Source organism: Phocoena sinus, chromosome 10 (assembly GCF_008692025.1).
Source record: "Phocoena sinus isolate mPhoSin1 chromosome 10, mPhoSin1.pri, whole genome shotgun sequence".
Classification (NCBI taxonomy): domain Eukaryota; kingdom Metazoa; phylum Chordata; class Mammalia; order Artiodactyla; family Phocoenidae; genus Phocoena; species Phocoena sinus.
In genome coordinates this window covers 9,752,313-9,772,612 of record NC_045772.1, presented here as the reverse complement: position 1 = coordinate 9,772,612, position 20,300 = coordinate 9,752,313, and the positions used below count along the sequence as shown (strand labels likewise).

The 20,300-nt window shown below is 45.1% G+C and overlaps 1 protein-coding gene and 1 non-coding gene across 5 annotated transcripts; both read left to right on the top strand.

The window, feature by feature from the left end:
• Positions 1-1,423: 1,423 nt before the first annotated feature.
• Positions 1,424-15,777, top strand: CBY1 (chibby family member 1, beta catenin antagonist). 4 transcript variants are annotated; one of them, XM_032644167.1, is made up of 6 exons: positions 1,449-1,548; positions 4,803-10,392; positions 12,489-12,604; positions 13,534-13,639; positions 13,725-13,843; positions 15,115-15,777. In XM_032644167.1, exons 3-6 carry the CDS (start codon positions 12,527-12,529, stop codon positions 15,193-15,195), a joined length of 384 nt encoding a protein of 127 aa, XP_032500058.1. In that variant the 5' UTR covers positions 1,449-1,548; positions 4,803-10,392; positions 12,489-12,526; the 3' UTR covers positions 15,196-15,777. The 4 variants fall into 4 exon arrangements, with proteins under 4 accessions (XP_032500057.1, XP_032500056.1, XP_032500059.1 ...); XM_032644166.1 differs by lacking the exon at positions 4,803-10,392 and having other exon boundaries at positions 1,424-1,548; XM_032644165.1 differs by lacking the exon at positions 4,803-10,392 and having other exon boundaries at positions 1,429-1,548; positions 12,489-12,691.
• Positions 15,778-17,817: 2,040 nt separating this feature from the next.
• On the top strand, positions 17,818-17,890 carry TRNAD-GUC. Its single transcript has one exon. It is a non-coding gene; the product is annotated as a tRNA-Asp (tRNA).
• The last annotated feature ends 2,410 nt before the right edge of the window (positions 17,891-20,300 follow it).

Sequence of the window (20,300 nt, the reverse complement as noted above, 5' to 3'; positions counted from 1 at the left end):
CATAACCATGAATTATAACTGACCACTGCTTCAAAGGGAGGGACACAATGCTCTGAGAGACAACATAATAGTGGATAATGACCTAGTCAAGGGAGTCAAGACTTGAAGGAAGAGCAAGAGTTAGTTAGATAAGTGGGGAGGGGAAATACCACCCAAGCAGAGGGACACACAGTATAAAGACAGGAAAAGACTAGACCGGTGCATCACAGTAGCCACTAGCCACATGTGACAATGGAGTCCTTGGAATTTGGTTAGTGTGACCGAAACACTAAAATCTTAATTTTAGTTAATTAAAATTTAAAAACTGAAGCAGAATAAACTTTAAAATATTGATTGTATGTTGAAATGATCATATTTGGGACATATGAGTTAAAACAGTCATATTAACATCACCTGATTTTTTTTACTTTTTAAAAAATATGGCTACTAGAAAATTCTAAATTATATATGTGGCCTACATTATGTTTCCATTGGACTGTGCTGGGTTAGACCATGTGGTTTGGTTCTAGGACACGGAACTCTCCCCTTTTCAATGAAGTAACATGTAGTTGGAAGAAAACTGCAGTTGGAGCCAGAGACCTATGGGTCCTGCCCCTCACTGGATGGATGACCTGGTGCACTCACTAAGCAGCCAGTAAATATCCCTTGAATGGCCCGGAGTCTCTTCATTTGTCAAATGGAACCAGTAATACACACAGTTAGGATTTTAGGAGATCTGGAGTTGATTTTCGAGTAGCTCTCTGCTCCTTGCTCACTGTGCGACCCTGAAGCGGCCCCTGACCTCAGGTTCCCCTGCCCGTCAAAGCCGATGAGAGGCCCGGCGTGGGGAGGCTGGCAGGCAGGGTCACTGTCTGTTCATCTTACCTGAAGACATAGGCGGAATCCGACGAACTCGGGGCCTATTCCGCCACGGCTCCCTCTGGGGACCCTGTAAAGTTCTGGATGGGACACCCGACACCCGTTGTCCCCACATCCACCAGGAAGGGGTGCGCTTTGTTTTGTGGTCTGGGAGGAGGAAGAGGAGGAGGGACGTCGGGGAGAGGCCCATTTTGCGTTTGTAAGTCCTGACGTTCTCCAGGCAACGCGGGCCGCAGCCACCACTCGCACCTTTCCCACGACAACGGAGGCGTGGCGAGCCTCCACCTCATCCGCGAGACGCCGTTACCACGGCGACGGCCCCTGTAGGCGGGGGAGACCAGACCCAGGGGTTTGTGGGGAGGGTGAGTGTGGCTCCTCGCCCTAGCCTGTAGCACGGGGCACGGAAGTGACTCCAGAAGACCCTGCCTTTGTGGATTCTATTAAATATATCGGGGGTAGTCCTCAAGAGTTTCTGGTGCTTTGCGTAGGCTCGCGCTGGGGACCGTGCCGTATCGGGTACCCCCACCTCCCTCGGTGGTAGAGCCCGGCGGGGCTGCGTGTGCGCGTGCGCGCGGCCCGCGGACTGGAGGCGCTCGCGGTCGAGGTCGCGGCGGGGGACGTGGCCTCGGCTGGGTACCTAGCGGGAGGTTGGGGGGTTCTCTTGGAACCTCAGCTTTTGGGGCACGTCAGGTACGTCTCCGAGCCCAGCGTCGCCCGAGGGCCCGAGGAGGGTTGGGACCCCCCGGGCGTTCCCCAGGGGATCCAGGGCCTCTCCGCAGCTGGGGCAGCCGGAGGGCGCGGAGCAGGGGGCGGGGGCCGGGTTTACCGCAGGCCTGTCACCTCCTTTATCCAAGTGTGTTTCCTCCTTTGTAAATTGGGGTGGTCATTCCTCTCATAAGTCAGCTGTGAAGGTGATTAACGAGAGCTTGCGAACGAACGTTTGTTCGCTACCGTTAGTTTACAGCCCTGGGTGGGCGTGTACCTGCGTGGCTTATACTTGGTTGGCTCTGAACTCTTCCAGAATCCGATGAAAGCCAGAGACTGCTTCCTCACCTTCTTGTTAGATTAAAATAAGATAATGTATTTTATGGCCCATTGCAAACTGTAAAGCGTTGCACAGTGTTGACGTGATTATTATCATCAGCGCAGACGAGTAGACCTTATTTGAAGCCCAATTCCACCGCCGTCCCACGGCGTGACTGGAAACAAGTTACTTAACTTCTCTAAGCCTCAGTTTTCTGATCTGTAGACAGGAACAAACTACTTGATCTACTTCTGCCAGGGTTGTTGTGAGCATCAAATGCGACAGCTTTTTAAAAACACTAAAGCACAAAACAGTCTGTGAGTGGGTACTATTGTTATGCCTGGGTCCCAGGGAAGGTAAGTTGCAGGGTCCCACTGGGGTTGAGAAGCAGAGCAATGGTTGGAACCTAGAAGCTCTCCTTTGTGCTGAGCCCTTTCTCTCCAGGGAGTTTCACTGGAAAGAAGGCTTCCTTGGGCCAAGGATACAGCTGGGACCTCTTGGTCCATACTAATGTTCTAGGATCCCAGGATCTCAGCCAGAGTTGTTTGTGGATGAGTGGATCTGACTTAAAAGCTAGTCCAGACCCTTCCTTTTCCTCATCTGTAATATATTGGTGACGGTGCTTGGCTTAAGTGTTGTGAGAATTAGTGAGGTCATGCGTGAAGTGCCCTGGTTAAAACCTGGAGGGATAAAGTAACTTGGCCGGGGTTTAGCTGGCAACTGAGGGGCAGAGCCAGGCCTAGAAGTTGGTCTGTTGTGTCCAGGTGATATGCTCAGGCTTAGTGCTCTTAGCACCACTGTGGGCTTTGCAAGAACAACTTGGCTTATTTTTCCTTCTTCAATTGGTCCCCAGATCTTGGAGGGGCAGGGACTGCTTTTTATCTTGTTTTTTGTTCATTTGTTTGGTTTGTTTTTTCATAAGTAATATATGGATATATTATCATTGTAATAATTCAGTAAATCCAGAAATATATTTCTTTAATATAACTTTATATTGTAACATGAAATTGCCACTATATATATATATATTTTTTTAACCTTTAAAATGGCAAATTCAGGGAATTCCCTGGTGGTCCAGTGGTTAGGACTCGGTGCTCTCACTGCCAGGGGCCCAGGTTCCATCCCTGGCTGGGGAGTTAAGATCCTGCAAGCTGAGCGACTCGGCCAAAAAAAATTAGAATTACAATTAAAAGTTTTTAAAAATGGCAAATTCAGTTGAGTCAGCCATCCTACTTCCTTTCCCAGATTTAACCACTGGGTGCAGTTTATCCCTCCAAATCTTCTTTATTTAGCGACCTATATGCTCGCTTTTTATTTTCTTTTTGTCTTCTAATGTGAGATTATAGTATATACATTGTTCTGTCTCTTGCATTTTTAAAAATTAATTAATTAACTTTTGGCTGCGTTTGGTCTTCGTTGCTGTGGGCAGGCTTTCTCTGGTTGCGGCGAGCAGAGGCTACTCTTTGCTGCGGTGCGCGGACTTCTCTTTGGACTTCTCAAGCCACTTCTCGTGGCTTCTCTTGTTGCGGAGCACAGGCTCTAGGCATGTGGGCTCAGTAGTTGTGGCTCTTGGGCTCTGGAGCGCAGCCTCAGCAGTTGTGGTGCACGGGCTTCGTTGCTCTGCGGTATGTGGGATCTTCCCGGAACAGGGCTCGAACCCATATCCCCTGCATTGGCAAGCAGATTATTAACCACTGCACCAGCAGAGAAGTCCCTCGCTTGCTTTCTTAATGTTAGAGTGGTCCATGTACAGCTGTCTCTCTGTCTTTACTTGACGTCTAGGACTCCCTTATAAGAATGTGCCACGATGTATTTGGCTACACCAACCATTAGTAGGCATTTTGAATTGTTTCTTATTTTTCGCTGTTATCAACAATAGAGAACATTTGTGTGAACATGTCCAATTCTTTCTGGAGGAGAGTTTTTAGAAGCAGATTTGCTGCCCAAAAAGTGTGCACATGAAAAACTTTGCTAGCTTTTGCCTAATTGAAAAAATGATAGCATCTTATGTTTCCACGAAGAGTAAATGAAAGTATCTTTTTCTCCATACCCTCACCAGCATTGGATATTATTGAGCTCTTAAATTTTGCCAATGTGATGGATGAAAATGCTTCCTTTTATGATGTACCCCACAAGGTTTTTTTAATTGAAAAATTTTTAATTTAAAAAAATTTTTTGAATTTTTAAAATTTATTTTTTGAATTTTTAAATTTTATTTATTTATTTAATACATTTATTTATTTATTTATCGCTGCTCTTCGTTGCTGTGTGTGTGCTTTCTCTTGTTGCGGCAAGTGGAGGCTACTCTTTGTTGCGGTGCGTGGGCTTCTCATTGTGGTGGCCTCTCGTTGCGGAGCATGGGCTGTAGGCACACGGGCTTCAGTAGTTGCAGCACGCGGGCTCAGTAGTTGTGGCTCGTGGGCTCTAGAGTGCAGGCTCAGTAGTTGTGGTGCATGGGCTTAGTTGCTGTGCGGCATGTGGGATCTTCCTGGACCAGGGATCGAACCCATGTGCCCTGCACTGGCAGGAGGATTCTTAACCAGTGTGCCACCAGGGAAGTCTCCCCCACAAGTTATTAATACAAGAATAATTTGGTATACATCTTTAGCCAGCTGACCATAGCTGTGGACCTTGGGAAAATTGGATAACTTCTCCGAACCCTAGTTTTCTCATCTCTGATATGGACAGGAAAATTACCTTATGGGGTTACTACAGAGAATTAAAGAAATATATGAAGTGTGCCTAGCATTGTGTCCAAACCCTAGTGGATAAGCAGGAAGTGATATTAGTTAGTTTTTGTTGTGACCTTTTCTTTTTTGAGTTAAAAATCTTTCTTCCTGGATATTCCCATTTCATTCCTGTTCCGCTCTCTGTAGACATAAGATTGTCTTCCCTCTTCCACCCTTTTTCTTTTCTCCAGCAGAAACAATGCCAGGGGCTTCCACTGTGTTTTGGATGACATGATAGCACAGCTTCAAATTCCCTCATCATCTTAGTCCTCAGTGATGTCCTGTCCACCACCAAGCTGGAATCATTCTGGTTTGTCCAAGTCCTAAAGTGTTGTGCCCCACCCCAAATGCCATCTTCCAGGTTGTGGGTCTACCGCTATTTGTTGTTGTTGTTGTTTTTTGAATTTTATTTATTTTTTTATACAGCAGGTTCTTACTAGTCATCAGTTTTATACACATCAGTGTATACATGTCAATCCCAATTGGCCAATTCATCACACCCCCACCCCCATCCCCCCGCCGCTTTCCCCCCTTGGTGTCCATACATTTATTCTCTACATCTGTGTCTCAATTTCTGCCCTGCAAACCAGTTCATCTGTACCATTTTTCTAGGTTCCACATATATGCGTTAATATACGATATTTGTTTTTCGCTCTCTGACTTACTTCACTCTGTATGACAGCCTCTAGATACATCCATGTCTCAAAAAATGACCTAATTTCGTTCCTTTCTTTGGCTGAGTAATATTCCATTGTATATATGTACCACATCTTCTTTATCTATTCATCTCTCGATGGTCATTTAGGTTGCTTTCATGACCTGGCTATTGTAAATAGTGCTGCAATGAACATTGGGGTGCATGTGTCTTTTTGAATTATGGTTTTCTCTGGGTATATGCCCAGTAGTGGGATCGCTGGATCATATGGTAATTCTATTTTTAGTTTTTTAAGGAACCTCCATACTGTTCTCCATAGTGGCTGTATCAATTTACATTCCCACCAACAGTGCAAGAGGGTTCCCTTTTCTGCACACCCTCTCCAGCATTAGTTGTTTGTAGATTTTCTGACGATGCCCATTCTAACTGCTGTGAGGTGATACCCTCATTGTAGTTTTGATTTGCATTTCTCTAGTAATTAGTGATGTTGAGCAGATTTTCATGTGCTTCTTGGCCATCTGTATGTCTTCTTTGAAGAATTGTCTATTTAGGTCTTCTGCCCATTTTTGGATTGGGTTGTTTGTTTCTTTAATACTGAGCTGCATGAGCTGTTTATATATTTTGGAGATTAATCCTGTGTCCGTTGATTCGTTTGCAAATATTTTCTCCCATTCTGAGGGTTGTCTTTTTGTCTTGTTTATGGTCTCCTTTGCTGTGCAAAAGCTTTGAAGTTTCATTAGGTCCCATTTGTTTATATTTATTTCCATTGCTCTAGGATGTGGATCAAATAAGATCTTGCTGTGATTTATGTCAAAGAGTGTTCTTCCTACGTTTTCCTCTAAGAGTGTTACAGTGTTCGGTCTTAACATTTAGGTCTCTAATCCATTTTGACTTTATTTTTGTGTATGGTGTTAGGGAGTGTTCTAATTTCATTCTTTTACATGTAGCTGTCTAGTTTTCCCAGCACCACTTATTGAAGAGACTTGTCTTTTCTCCATTGTATATCCTTGCCTCCTTTGTCATAGATTAGTTGACCATACGTGTGTGGGGTTATCTCTGGGCTTTCTATCTTGTTCCATTGAGTTATGTTTCTGTTTTTGTGCCAGTACCATATTGTCTTGATTAGTGTAGCTTTGGAGTATAGTCTGAAGTCAGTGAGTCTGATTCCTCCAGCTCCTTTTTTTTTCCTCAAGAGTGCTTTGGCTATTCGGGGTCTTTTGTGTCTCCATACAAATTTTAAGATTTTTTTGTTCGAGTTCCATAAAAAATGCCATTGGTAATTTGATAGGGATTGCATTGAATCTGTAGATTGCTTTGGGTGGTATAGTCATTTTCACAATATTGATTCTTCCAATTCAAGAACATGGTATATCTCTCCATCTGTTGGTATCATCTTTAATTTCTTTCATGAGTGTCTCATAGTTTTCTGCATACAGCTCTTTTGTCTCCCTAGGTAGGTTTATTCCTAGGTATTTTATTCTTTTTGTTGCAGTGGTAAATGGGAGTGTTTCCTTAATTTCTCTTTCAGATTTTTCATCATTAGTGTATATAGGAATGCAAGAGATTTCTGTGCATTAATTTTGTAAACTGCAACTTTACCAAATTCATTGATTAGCTCTAGTAGTTTTCTGGTGGCATCTTTAGGATTCGCTATGTATAGTATCATGTTCTCTACAAACAGTGCCAGTTTTACTTCTTCTTTTCCAGTTTGTATTCCTTTTATTTCTTTTTCTTCTCTGATTGCCGTGGCTAGGACTTCCAAAACTATGTTGAATAATAGTGGTGACCATGGACATCCTTGTCTCCTTCCTGATCTTAGAGGAAATGCTTTCAGTTTTTCACCATTGAGAATGATGTTTGCTGTGGGTTTGTCATATATGGCCTTTATTATGTTGAGGTAGCTTCCCTGTATGCCCACTTTCTGGAGAGTTTTTTTCATAAATGGTGTTGAATTTTGTCAAAAGCTTTTTCTGCATCTATTGAGATGATCATATGGTTTTTATTCTTCAATTTGTTAATATGGTATATCACATTGATTGATTTGTGTATATTGAAGAACCCTTGCATTCCTGGGATAAATCCCACTTGATCATGGTGTATGATCCTTTTAATGTGTTGTTGGATTCTGTTTGCTAGTATTTTGTTGAGGATTTTTGCATCTGTGTTCATCAATGATATTGGCCTGTAGTTTTCTTTTTTTGTGACATCTTTGTCTGGTTTTGGTATCAGGGTGATGGTGGCCTCATAGAATGAGTTTGGGAGTGTTCCTTCCTCTGCAATTTTTTGGAAGAGTTTGAGAAGGATGGGTGTTAGCTCTTCTCTAAATGTTTGCTAGAATTCACCTGCGAAGCCATCTGGTCCTGGACTTTTGTTCCTTGAAAGATTTTTAATCACATTTTCAATTTCATTACTTGTGATTGGTCTGTTCATATTTTCTGTTTCTTCCTGGTTCAGTCTTGGAAGGTTATACCTTTCTAAGAATTTGTCCATTTCTTCCAGATGGTCCATTTTATTGACATAGAGTTGCTTATAGTAGTCTCTTAGGGTGCTTTGTATTTCTGCGGTGTCTGTTGTAACTTCTCCTTTTTCATTTCTAAGCTTATTGATTTGAGTCCTCTCCCTTTTTTTCTTGATGAGTATGGCTAATGGTTTATCAATTTTGCTTATCTTCTCAAAGAACCAGCTTTTAGTTTTATTGATCTTTGCTATTGTTTATTTGTTTCTATTTCATTTTTTTCTGCTCTGATCTTTATGATTTCTTTCCTTCTGCTAACTTTGGGTTTTGTTTGTTCTTCTTTAGTTCCTTTAGGTGTAAGGTTAGAGTGTTTATTTGAGATTTTTCTTGTTTCTTGAGGTAGGCTTGTATACCTATAAACTTCCCTCCTAGAACTGCTTTTGCTGCATCCCATAGGTTTTGGATTGTCGTGATTTCATTGTCATTTGTCTGTAGGCATTTTTTGATTTCCTCTTTGATTTCTTCAGTGATCTCTTGGTTATTTAGTAACGTATTGTTTAGCCTCCATGTGTTTGTGTTTCTTACATTTTTTTCCCTGTAATTCGTTTCTAATCTCATAGCGTTGTGGTCAGAAAAGATGCTTGATATGATTTCAATTTTCTTAAATTTACTGAGGCTTGATTTGTGACCCAAGATGTGATCTATCCTGGAGAATGTTCCGTGCGCACTTGAGAAGAAAGTGTAATCTGCTATTTTTATATGGAATATCGTATAAATATCAATTACATCTAACCGGTCTATTGTGTCATTTAAAGCTTCTGTTTCCTTATTTATTTTCATTTTGGATGACCTGTCCATTAGGATAAGTGAGGTGTTAAAGTCCCCCACTATTATTGTGTTACTGTCAGTTTCCTCTTTTATAGCTGTTAGCAGTTGCCTTATGTATTGAGGTGCTACTATGTTGGGTGCATATATATTTATAATTGTTTTATTTTCTTCTTGGATCAATGCCATGATCATTATGTAGTGTCCTTCCTTGTCTCTTCTAACATTCTTTATTTTAAAGTCTATTTTATCTGATATGAGTATTGCTACTCCAGCTTTCTTTTGATTTCCATTTCCATGGGATATCTTTTTCCAACCCCTCACTTTCAGTCTGTATGTGTTCCTAGGTCTAAAGTGGGTCTCTTGTAGACTGCATATAGATATGTATCCATTCAGCAAGCCTGTGTCTTTTGGTTGGAGCATTTAATCCATTCACGTTTAAGGTAATTACGATATGTATGTTCCTATGACCATTTTCTTCCTTGTTTTGGGTTTGTTTTTGTAGGTCCTTTTCTTCTCTTGTGTTTCCCACTTAGAGAAGTTCCTTTAGCATTTGCTGTAGAGCTGGTTTGGTGGTGCTGAATTCTCTTAGCTTCTGCTTGTCTGTAAAGCTTTTGATTTCTCCATTGAATCTGAATGAGATCCTTGCCGGGTAGAGTAATCTTTGTTTTAGGTTCTTCCCTATTATCACTTTAAGTATATCATGCCACTCCCTTCTGGCTTGTAGAGTTTCTGCTGAGAAATCAGCTGTTAACTTTATGGGAGTTCCCTTGTATGTTATTTGGCATTTTTCTCTTGCTGCTTTCAGTAAGTTTTTCTTTGTCTTTAATTTTTGCCTATTTGATTACTATGTGTCTCGGCGTGTTTCTCCTTGGGTTTATCCTGTATGGGACTCTCTGCGCTTCCTGGACTTGGGTGGCTATTTCCTTTCCCATGTTAGGGAAGTTTTCAACTATAATCTCTTCAAATATTTTCTCTGGTCCTTTCTCTCTCTCTTCTCCTTCTGGGACCCCTATAACACAAGTGTTGTTGCATTTAGGTTGTCCCAGAGGTCTCTTAGTCTGTCTTCATTTCTTTCCATTCTTTTTTCTTTATTCTGTTCCGCAGCAGTGAATTCCACCATTCTGTCTTCCAGGTCACTTATCTGTTCTTCTGCTTCAGTTATTCTGCTGTTGATTCCTTCTAGTGTAGTTTTCATTTCAGTTATTGTATTATTCATCTCTGTTTGTTTGTTCTTTAATTCTTCTAGGTCTTTGTTAAACATTTCTTGCATCTTCTCGATCTTTGCCTCCATTCTTTTTCCGAGGTCCTGGATCATCTTTACTATCGTTATTCTGAATTCTTTTTCTGGAAGATTGCCTATCTCCACTTCATTCAGTTGTTTTTCTGGGGTTTTATCTTGTTCCTTCATCTGGTACATAGCCCTCTGTCTTTTCATCTTGTCTATCTGTGAATATGTTTTTTGTTCCACAGGCTGCAGGCCTGTAGTTCTTGCTTCTGCTGTCTACCCTCTGGTGGATGAGGCTATCTAAGAGGCTTGTGCAAGTTTCCTGAAGGGAGGGACTGGTGGTGGGTAGAGCTGACTGTTGTTCTGGTGGGCAGAGCTCAGCAAAACTTTAATGTGATTGACTGCTGATGGGTAGGGCTGGATTCCCTCCCTGTTGGTTGTTTGGCCCGAGGCAACCCAACATTGGAGCCTACCTGGGTTCTTTGGTGGGCTAATGGTGGACTCTGGGAGGGCTCACGCCAAGGAGTACTTCCCAGAACTTCCGCTGCCACTGTCCTTGTCCCCACGGTGAGCCACAGCCACCCCCAGCCTCTGCAGGAGACCCTCCAACACTAGCAGGTAGGTCTGGTTCAGTCTCCCCTAGGGTCACTGCTCCTTCCCCTGGGTCCCGATGCACACACTACTTTGTGTGTGCCCTCCAAGGGTGGAGTCTCTGTTTCCACCAGTCCTGTCAAAGTCCTGCAATCAAATCCCCCTAGCCTTCAACGTCTGATTCTCTAGGAATTCCTCCTCCCGTTGCCGGACCCCCAGGTTGGGAAGCCTGACGTGGGGCTCAGAACCTTCACTCCGTGGGTGGACTTCTCTCGTATAAGTGTTCTTCAGTCTGTGAGTCACCCACCCAGCAGTTATGGGATTTGATTTTACTGTGATTGCGCCCCTCCTACCGTCTCATTGTGGCTTCTCCTGTCTTTGGATGTGGGGTATCTTTTTAGGTGAGTTCTAGTGTCTTCCTGTCAGTGATTGTCCAGCAGCTAGTTGTGATTCTGGTGTTCCTGCAAGAGGGAGTGAGAGCACGTCTTTCTACTCCGCCATCTTGGTTCAGGGCTCTCTACCACTGTTTTCTTTGTTTGTTTGTTTTTGCGGTACGCGGGCCTCTTGTGGCCTCTCCCGTTGCGGAGCACAGGCTCTGGACTCGCAGGCTCAGCGGCCATGTCTCATGGGCCCAGCCGCTCCGGGGCATGTGAGATCTTCTCGGAACAGGGCACGAACCCGTGTCCCCTGCATCGGCAGGCGGACTCCCAACCACTGGGCCACCAGGGAAGCCCGAGGGAATCTTTTTAAGCTATTTGTGTATTACACATTAAAATTGGGTAATACATGGGGAGAAATGAACCATGACCCTGCCCTGCACGGCACACAGAAGTTAATAGCAGATGAGTCGTAGTCCTAAATGTGAAAGCCGCAAGAAGAAAATTTCCAAAAGTTAATATATGAAAATAGCGTGACCTTAGGCAAACATTTCTTAAATAGGACACAAAAACACTAATCATTAAAAAAAGTTCTTGATAAGTTAGATCCCATTAAAATTAAGAACTTCTTTAATCAAAGAGGAACCAATAGGACTTCCCTGGTGGCGCAGTCATTAAGAATCTGCCTGCCAATGCACGGGACACAGGTTCGAGCCCTGGTCCTGGAAGGTCCTACGTGCCGCAGAGCAACTAAGCCCGTGCGCTGCAACTACTGAGCCTGCTTTCTAGAGCCAGTGAGCCACAACTGCTGAGCCCTTGTGCCACAGCTACTGAAGCCCATGCACCTAGAGCCTGTGCTTCACAACAAGAGAAGCCACTGCAATGAGAAGCCCATGCACCACAACAAGGAGTTGCAACTAGAGAAAGCCCGCGCTCAGCAATGAAGACCCAATGCAGCCAAAAATAAATAAATAAAATTTTAAGAAAAATGAAAAAAACTTAAAAAGAACCCAATAAAAAAAGGGGGGGGGCTTCCCTGGTGGCACAATGGTTGGGAGTCTGCCTGCCGATGCAGGGGACGCGGGTTCGTGCCCCGGTCTGGAAAGATCCCACATGCCGCGGAGCGGCTGGGCCTGTGAGCCATGGCCGCTGAGCCTGTGTGTCTGGAGCCTGTGCGCCGCAAGGGGAGAGGCCACAACAGTGAGAGGCCCACGTACCACAAAAAAAAAAGAAAAAAAAAGAAAAAAGGCAAGTCCCAGGAAAGGCTTCATTTCTTGAAAATGGAGTGTATATAGAAGCTGTTGCCCTAGCTGTGAGTCTTACCAGTGTTCAGGAATAAGTAGGATCACATGCCTTGCCCCAGAGTGTAAATCTGGTGATGCCAATTTGTGACAAAGCTTAAGACAGGCCAGTTAGGCACTTGCCTGTGGTTAACATGAACTGTAGAGCCACACAGACCTGCATTCTAATACTCACTCACACTTAGGACCTTAGTCTTTCTAAACCTCATCTGTCAAATAGGTATAGGAAGAGGAACTAAACGAAGAGTGGTTGTGAGGCCTGAGATATTGCCAAGGTTTTGGCACTATGCCTAGCACATAGTGAGCACTCAGCACGTGGGAGCTGAGGATTGTCACCCAGGATTGTTAATGGCCACGTGATGAGATGTGTGTTTTCATGATTCCGGGACAGGGGCGCCAGGTCACTGACCCAACTCTTTGTATCCCTGACTTTTTCTGACCCTAGGAGAAGAAAGCATTGACCTTTCCTTCATCAGGCCAAAGATGCCTCTCTTTGGGAGTACGTTCAGTCCGAAGAAGACGCCCCCTCGGAAGTCTGCGTCTCTCTCCAACCTGCATAACGTGAGTGTCAGCACGGGGCTCGACCTGGTGTGCAGCGTGACTGGAGCATCGAGCCTGGTTTCTTATGGAAAGTGTGGTCCTCCAGAGGTATCCTCGTGGGAGGGCATCCTTTTAATTCATATTATTGTTATTGCTGAAAACATTTTTAAACTCCTTTGGGAATTATTGTCAGAGCTTGTTGAAGAACCTTAAAAGGTAGTCGTCCTCATTATCATTTTGGGGACCAAATGATGTTATCCAATTTGACTTCACTTGACTCCCAAGACTTGTCCAGGAATCAGTTTTACTCATGTCTAAGAATCAAATTTATTCTCAAAGGATGATGTTTTGCTATCATTAAGAGCGTTCAGAAGGATATATCACAGGTCCAAAGACAGTTTCTGAGCTCCTTGAGGGCAGAGGGGTTGCATTCATTTCTGTATATCCAGTACCAGTCCTGGTGCAGGGTGGGCGCTCAGTGAGCTGTAGAAACACTGAAAAACACATTAAAGAACAGCTGCTACTACTCCCTGGGCCTTAGCATTTTATGCCTTTTCCAGGACATACGTAGCTCCATAAAAAACAAATGATAGCTCGGGCTTATTACATTTAAAAAGAATTTTTCACTTTATTCAAAATTTACAGTAGGATTTCTTAAACTGCTAAGTGCCCTGTACATACGAAATAATTCAGTTTACAAATTTCAGCATATATAGCTTTTCCAGAAAATATCTATGGTATAAAGCTGTACGTTTCTTCTCTCTTACAGTTTAAAAGTTTTGGGGGTACCTTATTTAATTTCCTGACTTAAAAACAATTACTAAATGTGCTGGGTAATGATTATAGAGAAGAAATGAGTTGTTGGGATCATACCGTTAGCAGAAGAGGTGCTGGGCCTCGAGCCCCTGTGCTCCGGCCTCCCGAAGCCAACATGCGCGTCTCCCCCACAGTTGGATCGCTCGACCCGGGAGGTGGAGCTGGGCCTTGACTATGGAACGCCCACCATGAACCTGGCCGGGCAGAGCCTGAAGTTTGAAAACGGCCAGTGGATAGCAGGTGGGCTGCATTTCCTACCATTTTGCCCAGCAAGATGGTGGAAGGAACCCCCGCCTTGTGACTGCTGCCTGTGTCCTTCCACCAGAGACAGGGGTTAGTGGAGGTGTGGACCGGAGGGAGGCCCAGCGCCTCCGGAGGCGGAACCAGCAGCTGGAGGAAGAGAACAATCTCTTGCGGCTGAAGGTGGACATCCTGCTGGACATGGTGAGGAGGGTGGTGGGGAGGGAAGCCTTGGCTTTCTTTAGGCAGGTCCACTGCGAGTCCTTTCAGCCAGCCCACACCTCTCGAGTGCCAGTTTGCTCAGGTACATTGCTGTGAATCCAAAGATACAAAACCAAATCAGACACAGTCCCCACTCTCCAGGGCTCCCAGTCTAGTGGGGAGATAGACAGTAAACATAGTGACAGTGCCTCATGGTAAGGGCAGTGATTAAAGTCTTTCCACGGCCTGGTATCCACACATGGGAGAGAGAGATTCATTCTGTCCAGTCGGGAGGATGTTGCAGGGGAAGGGATATTTGAGCTGAATGTGGAAAGATAAAGGTGGGAATGGAGGCTGGGATGAAGGCCTTCAGGAAGAAGGACAGCCTGCTCCGGGCTGGGCGAGGTCCTGCACCACGCAGCAATTAGTCAGTGCCCCGCGCAGACCTGCCGACGGGCACTCTCTGCATTGGCATCGGTTTCCTGTGGCTTTTTAAAACCCAACAACCTTTTGAGCCTAGGGCTGTGTGTGACGGTTGGTTGAGAGGCAGCAGAGCACACACTGCAGTGGTTAAGAGCAGGTGTCTAGAGCTAAACTGCCCAGGTCCCTGGCCCAGCTCCACCACTGGCTGTGTGACTTCAGGCAAGTTACTTAACTGCTCTGTATCTGTAAGAAACGTAGTATCTTCAGCAATAAAATGGGCGCGATAGTAGGATCTACCTCATTAGTGAGTTAATAATATAAGCAAAGCTCTTGGAATAGTGTCTTGCTCAGGAAGTGCAGCTCCTCAGTTTCACAGTAAGCTGACCTCTGGAGTCTGTGTCTCTCCGTCCCTGCCTGGAGTGTCTTCCACCCTCTCCTCTAAAGACCACTGAAGGATTCTGATGCGGGAAGTGGCATGCTTTTTTAAACGTTTTTATGTGAGCCACGACTCAGAAGCAACTTAGACCTTAGTCCTTTAACCTTAAAATCACCAATATTTGCCTTTTTCATCCCCTGAAACCTGGTGTCCTTCGCACAGTGAGTGCCACGCAGCCCTAGGTGATCAAAAATGTTGATAGAATGGATGGTGAATGTTCTTCAAGTGCTTGAGGCCCTGGGTCATCAGGAGGTTACTTTCTGCCCAGTTACCAAGGGGTTCCCATCGTGGAGGCTGCCGGCAGCGTTAAGGGAAATGCCATGGGGCTTCTCCCAGCGGGCAGGGCTGGCCTTGCCGACCTGAAACGTAGCCCAGAAACGTCCTTCTTTATAACGGTTTGCTGCTCTACTTCCAGCTCTCTGAGACCACTGCTGAATCCCACTTAATGGAGAAGGAGCTGGATGAACTGAAGAGTGTCAGCCGGCGGAGAAAATGAAGACCCCAAAGCCACCCGTTAGGCGCACACGGGGAAACCCTTCGTCAGAAGAGGAGGATGTGGCTGAGGGAAGTTTTAACCAAACTAGTGGATTAGGTCCTGGGAGAGAGTATCATATAATGGGGCCAAAAGGCACTGGCCCCCTTAGGTTGGCAGTAGGAAGGCGACAACGTAGTGGATTCCAGGCCAGTCCTGTGCTTCACAGCACAGGGAGGCCTCCTCAGGGAGGTCTGGGGTGACGGAGACCTTTGGTGTTCTCCAGTTACTTAACACACAAACGCCCGTGGCCCAGGCTCGCGCTTATTGGACGGAGTTCATCGTATCATCCCCTCACACTGTTGTGTGTGGTGTGGCATCAGGTGTGCAGAGCCTTGTTGTTAGGGGTCTCAGATAAGAAGGTCTCCTGGTTCTCTGCCCTTCAGGCCACTCTCTCCCTCCTTTAAAGAATACTTGTTCCCCAAATCCACAGCCTCCTCTGGCTTCAGCTTCTCAGCAGCAAGCACCGACCTCCCACGGCAACACTATATTTTTGTGCTACTTTCCTGTCTACCCTACTTTTTTAAATTAAATGATGTTCTATAATCTCTCTCCGGCCAAAGTGACTGAGAAAAGAAACATCAGTTCTCGAAGAAGTAAGTAATGGAGGCTGGGTTCTAAGCTTCCGATGCTGCATCCAAAGACAGAACTTTTAGGTTGTGGGGGAAGGTCACCGTTGCAGAAGAAGCATTCCAGCTTCCTGGGCATCAGCAGAGGCTGATCTGGAACAGAGCAGTCTCTCTGCTCAGATTCCCCTGCCTTCCTCTTTCGGGGTGTTGGAACTAGCCTGGACCGGGCAGGGACCGAGTGGTTGGGATGGGGGCCTGGTTTCCTGGAGTGGGAATCTGTGTCTTTGAGTGAGCTGGGCTTCTCTGGCTGGGCGAGGGAGCCAGCCAAAGGCAGTAAGAGGGAGTCGAGCTTCCAAAGTCAAGGGGGAAGGCACTGAGGGTGGGGACACAGAGCCCCAGGCTTTAGACCAGGGATGGCTACTAAGGTCAGAACACCTGTTTCCCACCTGGACAGGGCTCAGGATGTTGCTCACACTCTCATTTCCTCCTCAGCTCAGCCCTGTGGAGCAGGCCCTCTCAGTCAGCACGCCTATTGGCAGATAAGGAAGCAAACCCCAGGAGGTTCAGAAACTGGTCTAGGATCAGACAGGGGAAGTGTGGGAGCCCGCTGATTCCCAGCCCACACTGAAAGAGGGGAGCTGGGTGAGGGGCTGCCTCAAATGGAGGCTGCTGTGCGTAGGCCACCCTCAGGGCCAGCTCCATGGGGGATGGATAGAGAAGCATGATCTGTAGCCCCAGCCCATAACCTTCCTTCCTGATAATAGGAGAGACTAATTCAGAAGACATTGGAAAAGGATGTTATATGAGGGTGTAAATCTTCAGGTGCAGATAATAGGCGCAATTGAGTTTGCTTATTCCTAGACCAGTACCATTAGCAACCATTTACCCTGCACCCTGGATGCCAGACATCTGTAGACAGTCCCCCTGACTTATGATGGTTCAACTTAAAATTTTTCGACTTTATGGTGGTACAAAAGTGGTACACATTTAGTATAAACTGTACTTCGAATTTTGAATTTTGATAGTTTTCCGGGCCAGCAAAATGCAATATGATGCGAGGCAGTGGCAGTGAGCTGCAGCTCCCCGTCAGCACGCAGCCACGAGGGTCAACAATCACGCTTAAAACCAGTCTGGACCCAGACAAACAATCAACACGCTTAAAACCAGTCTGGACCCAGACAAACACTCTGTTTTTCATTTCAGTACAGTATCCGAAAAATTACATGAGATATTCGACACTTTTTGTAAAATAGGCTTTGTGTTAGATGATTTTGCCCGCCTGTAGGCTAATGTAAGTGTTCTGAGCACATGTAAGTTGGCTAAGCTACGATGTCTGGTAGGTTAGGGGTATTACATGCATTTTCGACTTATATTTTTAACTTATGATGGGTTTATTGGGACATAAACCAAAGAAGGGCTATATTTCTAATTCTCATGAGAATTTTTCAAGTTTGTTATCGTCATCCCCTGCTTTTAGATGAAGAAACAAGCCCAGCAAGGTGATACAGCTGGGAGGGAAGGAGCTAGGACTGAACCTTTGGCGTCAGGAGGGGCACGTTTGGTTGTCATAGTGACGTGGGTCCTGGTCCCCTCTGTACCAGCACTGGCACCTGAGGGGGCTGCAGCCATGTGGGACAGCTCTGCAGTGAAGGAGGACATGTATTTGGGGTGATGAGGGAAGCAAGCCATTGGTGAGTTTCAGCAGAGGAATGGTCTGATTGACTTAAAAAGATCCCTCTGGCTTCTGTGGGGTCAGAACAGACTGAAGAGCTCAAGGCTGGGACCAGGGAAGTGGCAGCAGAGGAGGTGAAGTGGTCAGATTCTAGGCAGGAATTGAAGGTGGAGCCCACCATCAAATTGTAAGTTTGCTGATGGATGTGGTGTGTGATCTGAGTCAAGGATAATCCTATTAATGGAAATTTGTAAGAAATAGGAAAAAGCATCAGCTATATGTCACCACCCTAACCTTTGTTGGTTTATTCCCCCCCGCACTGAAACGCTACGTACTTTCAGGAATTCCCTGGTGGTCCAGTTGTTAGGACTCTGCGCTGTCACTGCTGAGGACCCAGGTTCAATCCCTGGTCAGGGAGCTAAGATCCTGAAAGCTGGGCGGTATGGCCAAAAAAAAAGAAAAAAAAATGCTACATACTGTAAAGATTTACCTTTTTGTCCGATACATCTATTAGGTTCTGCCTAAAATACTTCCTCCTCAAAGCCTTTATTGAGCAAATCTACTACTTCTGGGGGCACCCAAGTAAGTAGTGCTGTCTACTTGACATTATCATTTGTAATCACTACAGCGGTTTTGTAAATTTCTGAGTTGAGTGTCAGATAAGGGAAGAACTGTTACTGAAGAGCTGAGATTGAAAGTTCTGCGGGTGTGAGGGAGGGAGTGCAAACAAATCAGAGGAAACCTTAACAGTTTGAGGCTTAACAAGGGGATCCATATGCACAATTGTACAGAAATGGGCTAATGTGTATGTTTTATTGGGGGGAGTACTTACAGCTTTTGTAAAATTCTCAAAGGGATCTACGCCCCACACCGAACCGAATTAGGAACTATACTATATTACCAGATTCACATTCTGACAAGACAGGAACAGTAAAGGTGGAAACCATGGACTTGAGGAGTAGGGAATGAGAGGAGCTGGGGGGGGGGGGGTGTTTCTAGAACACCTCATCATCATCTAGATGGCAGAGTCAGCTTTGTGCCCAGCATGAGACATTAGCACTTACTTGATGGCACCCTTACTTGTGCCTCGATTGAGGCCCCTGGGCTGGCATCAATCTTACCATATGTCTTCTTTGCTGCCACTGAGCATTTCCCCTTGAAACCTTCAGTGAAGGTTTCCCTTCTTCATCTCCAGCAGCTCCTCCTCGAATCTCTTGGATTTGGGGGAAGAAGGTGCCCCTCCCCGCCCCTTTGGGGGATTTTTGGGGGGATAGTTGTTCTGTTTTCTTCTCTTTTTTTTTGCTTTTAATTAAATTGTTTTATGTGGCAAAACGCATAACATAAAATCTACCATCTTAACTATTTTAAAGCAGTTAAGTAATGTTAGTACACTCATTCTGTTGTACAGCCATCATCATCACCACCACCCATCTCCATAACTGCTCATCTTGTAAAACTGAAGCTGTTGTATACCCATCGAAAAAGAACTCCCCATCTCCTCCTCCCTGCCAGCCCCTGGCAACCACCATTCTACTTTCTGTCTATGATTTTGACTAAGTAACCCCTGACCTGTCTGATTCCACAGGGCTCTGTCTTTCTCACTTTGCCTTTTCTGGATCATCACATCTATTCCTAAGGTTTGAATACTCTGCATGGCATGATTCCCAATATTTTTTCTTATCCTTGGACAATTTTATAAATATTGAAAGAGATCTTTCAGCCTTAAACATGGATTTTTTTTAAAAATCATGTACTGTTTGTGAATATAAACAAAATTAATTGGTCAAAGTTTTCCAAAAATTTCTTCATATTAGCCTCGTGACTTTCCACTTGGAGTTGTCGATGGAAAAAAAAAAGATTAATCAGTCAATCTAAGAAAGAAATGGAGGCTTTTATTTGAGCCAAATTGAGGATTATAACCTGGAGAAAGCCTCTCAGCTCTGAGAATTTTTCCATCTGTTAGAGGTCAAAGCACAGTTATATAAGGTTTTGAGACAGAGTGCCATATGTTAAATGACGTATTATTGACAGTTTACACAATCCAGATCTATATGTACACAGGGAGTAGCGGGTCATGGGCCATCATGGCCTTTTACAAGAAGGAAGGTTATCTCCTAAGGAGGTCTGGTTAATGCAGGTGCATAATACACACTAAAGGAGAGGGAGGAGGCCCAAACAGGCAGAGAAAGATTTTATGTTTAAATTTTTCTTGTCTTGCCGTAAAATATGAATTTCATTTCATCAGAGTCAATGATGTCTGTAGTTTCCACGTAAGACTGCCTTCTCTACCCTTCAAGAGTGTTGGTCTAGGGGCTTCTTGAGAATCTGCCTGCTAATGCAGGAGACACGGGTTCGAGCCCTGGTCTGGGAGGATCCCACATGCCGCGGAGCAACTAGGCCCGTGAGCCACCAACGACTGAGCCTGCAGTCTGGAGCCTGTGCTCCGCAGTAGGAGAGACCGCGATAGTGAGAGGCCCGCGCACCGCGATGAACAGTGGCCCCCCGCTTGCCACAACTAGAGAAAGCCCTCGCACAGAAACGAAGACCCAACACAGCTAAAATAAGTAATTTTTTTTAAAAAAAGAGTCTTGGCCTTCCAGCATTTCTTAAAAGAGCCCATAAGAGAATCAAAAGCCATTGGCATTTGATTGCCCTTGCATTTATGTAGAGCTAGCCTGTTACTAACTCTGGTTCAGCTGCTCACTGCTCAAAAGCCAATACTCAGACAAGTGTTGGTTGGAAAGCTTGCTTTATTCAGGAGGTCAGCAACCTGGGGAGAAGGCGGACTCCAAAGATTCTGGGAGAATCATTTGGGGGAGAGGGTCAGA

Bases quoted from the DNA above. Each gene is read 5' to 3' on its own strand.
- CBY1 (XM_032644165.1), top strand. From the start codon at position 12,527: ATGCCTCTCTTTGGGAGTACGTTCAGTCCGAAGAAGACGCCCCCTCGG. The intron at 13,640-13,724 runs GTGGGCTGCATT...TCCTTCCACCAG, and splicing joins AAACGGCCAGTGGATAGCAG to AGACAGGGGTTAGTGGAGGT. The intron at 13,844-15,114 runs GTGAGGAGGGTG...CTCTACTTCCAG, and splicing joins TGGACATCCTGCTGGACATG to CTCTCTGAGACCACTGCTGA.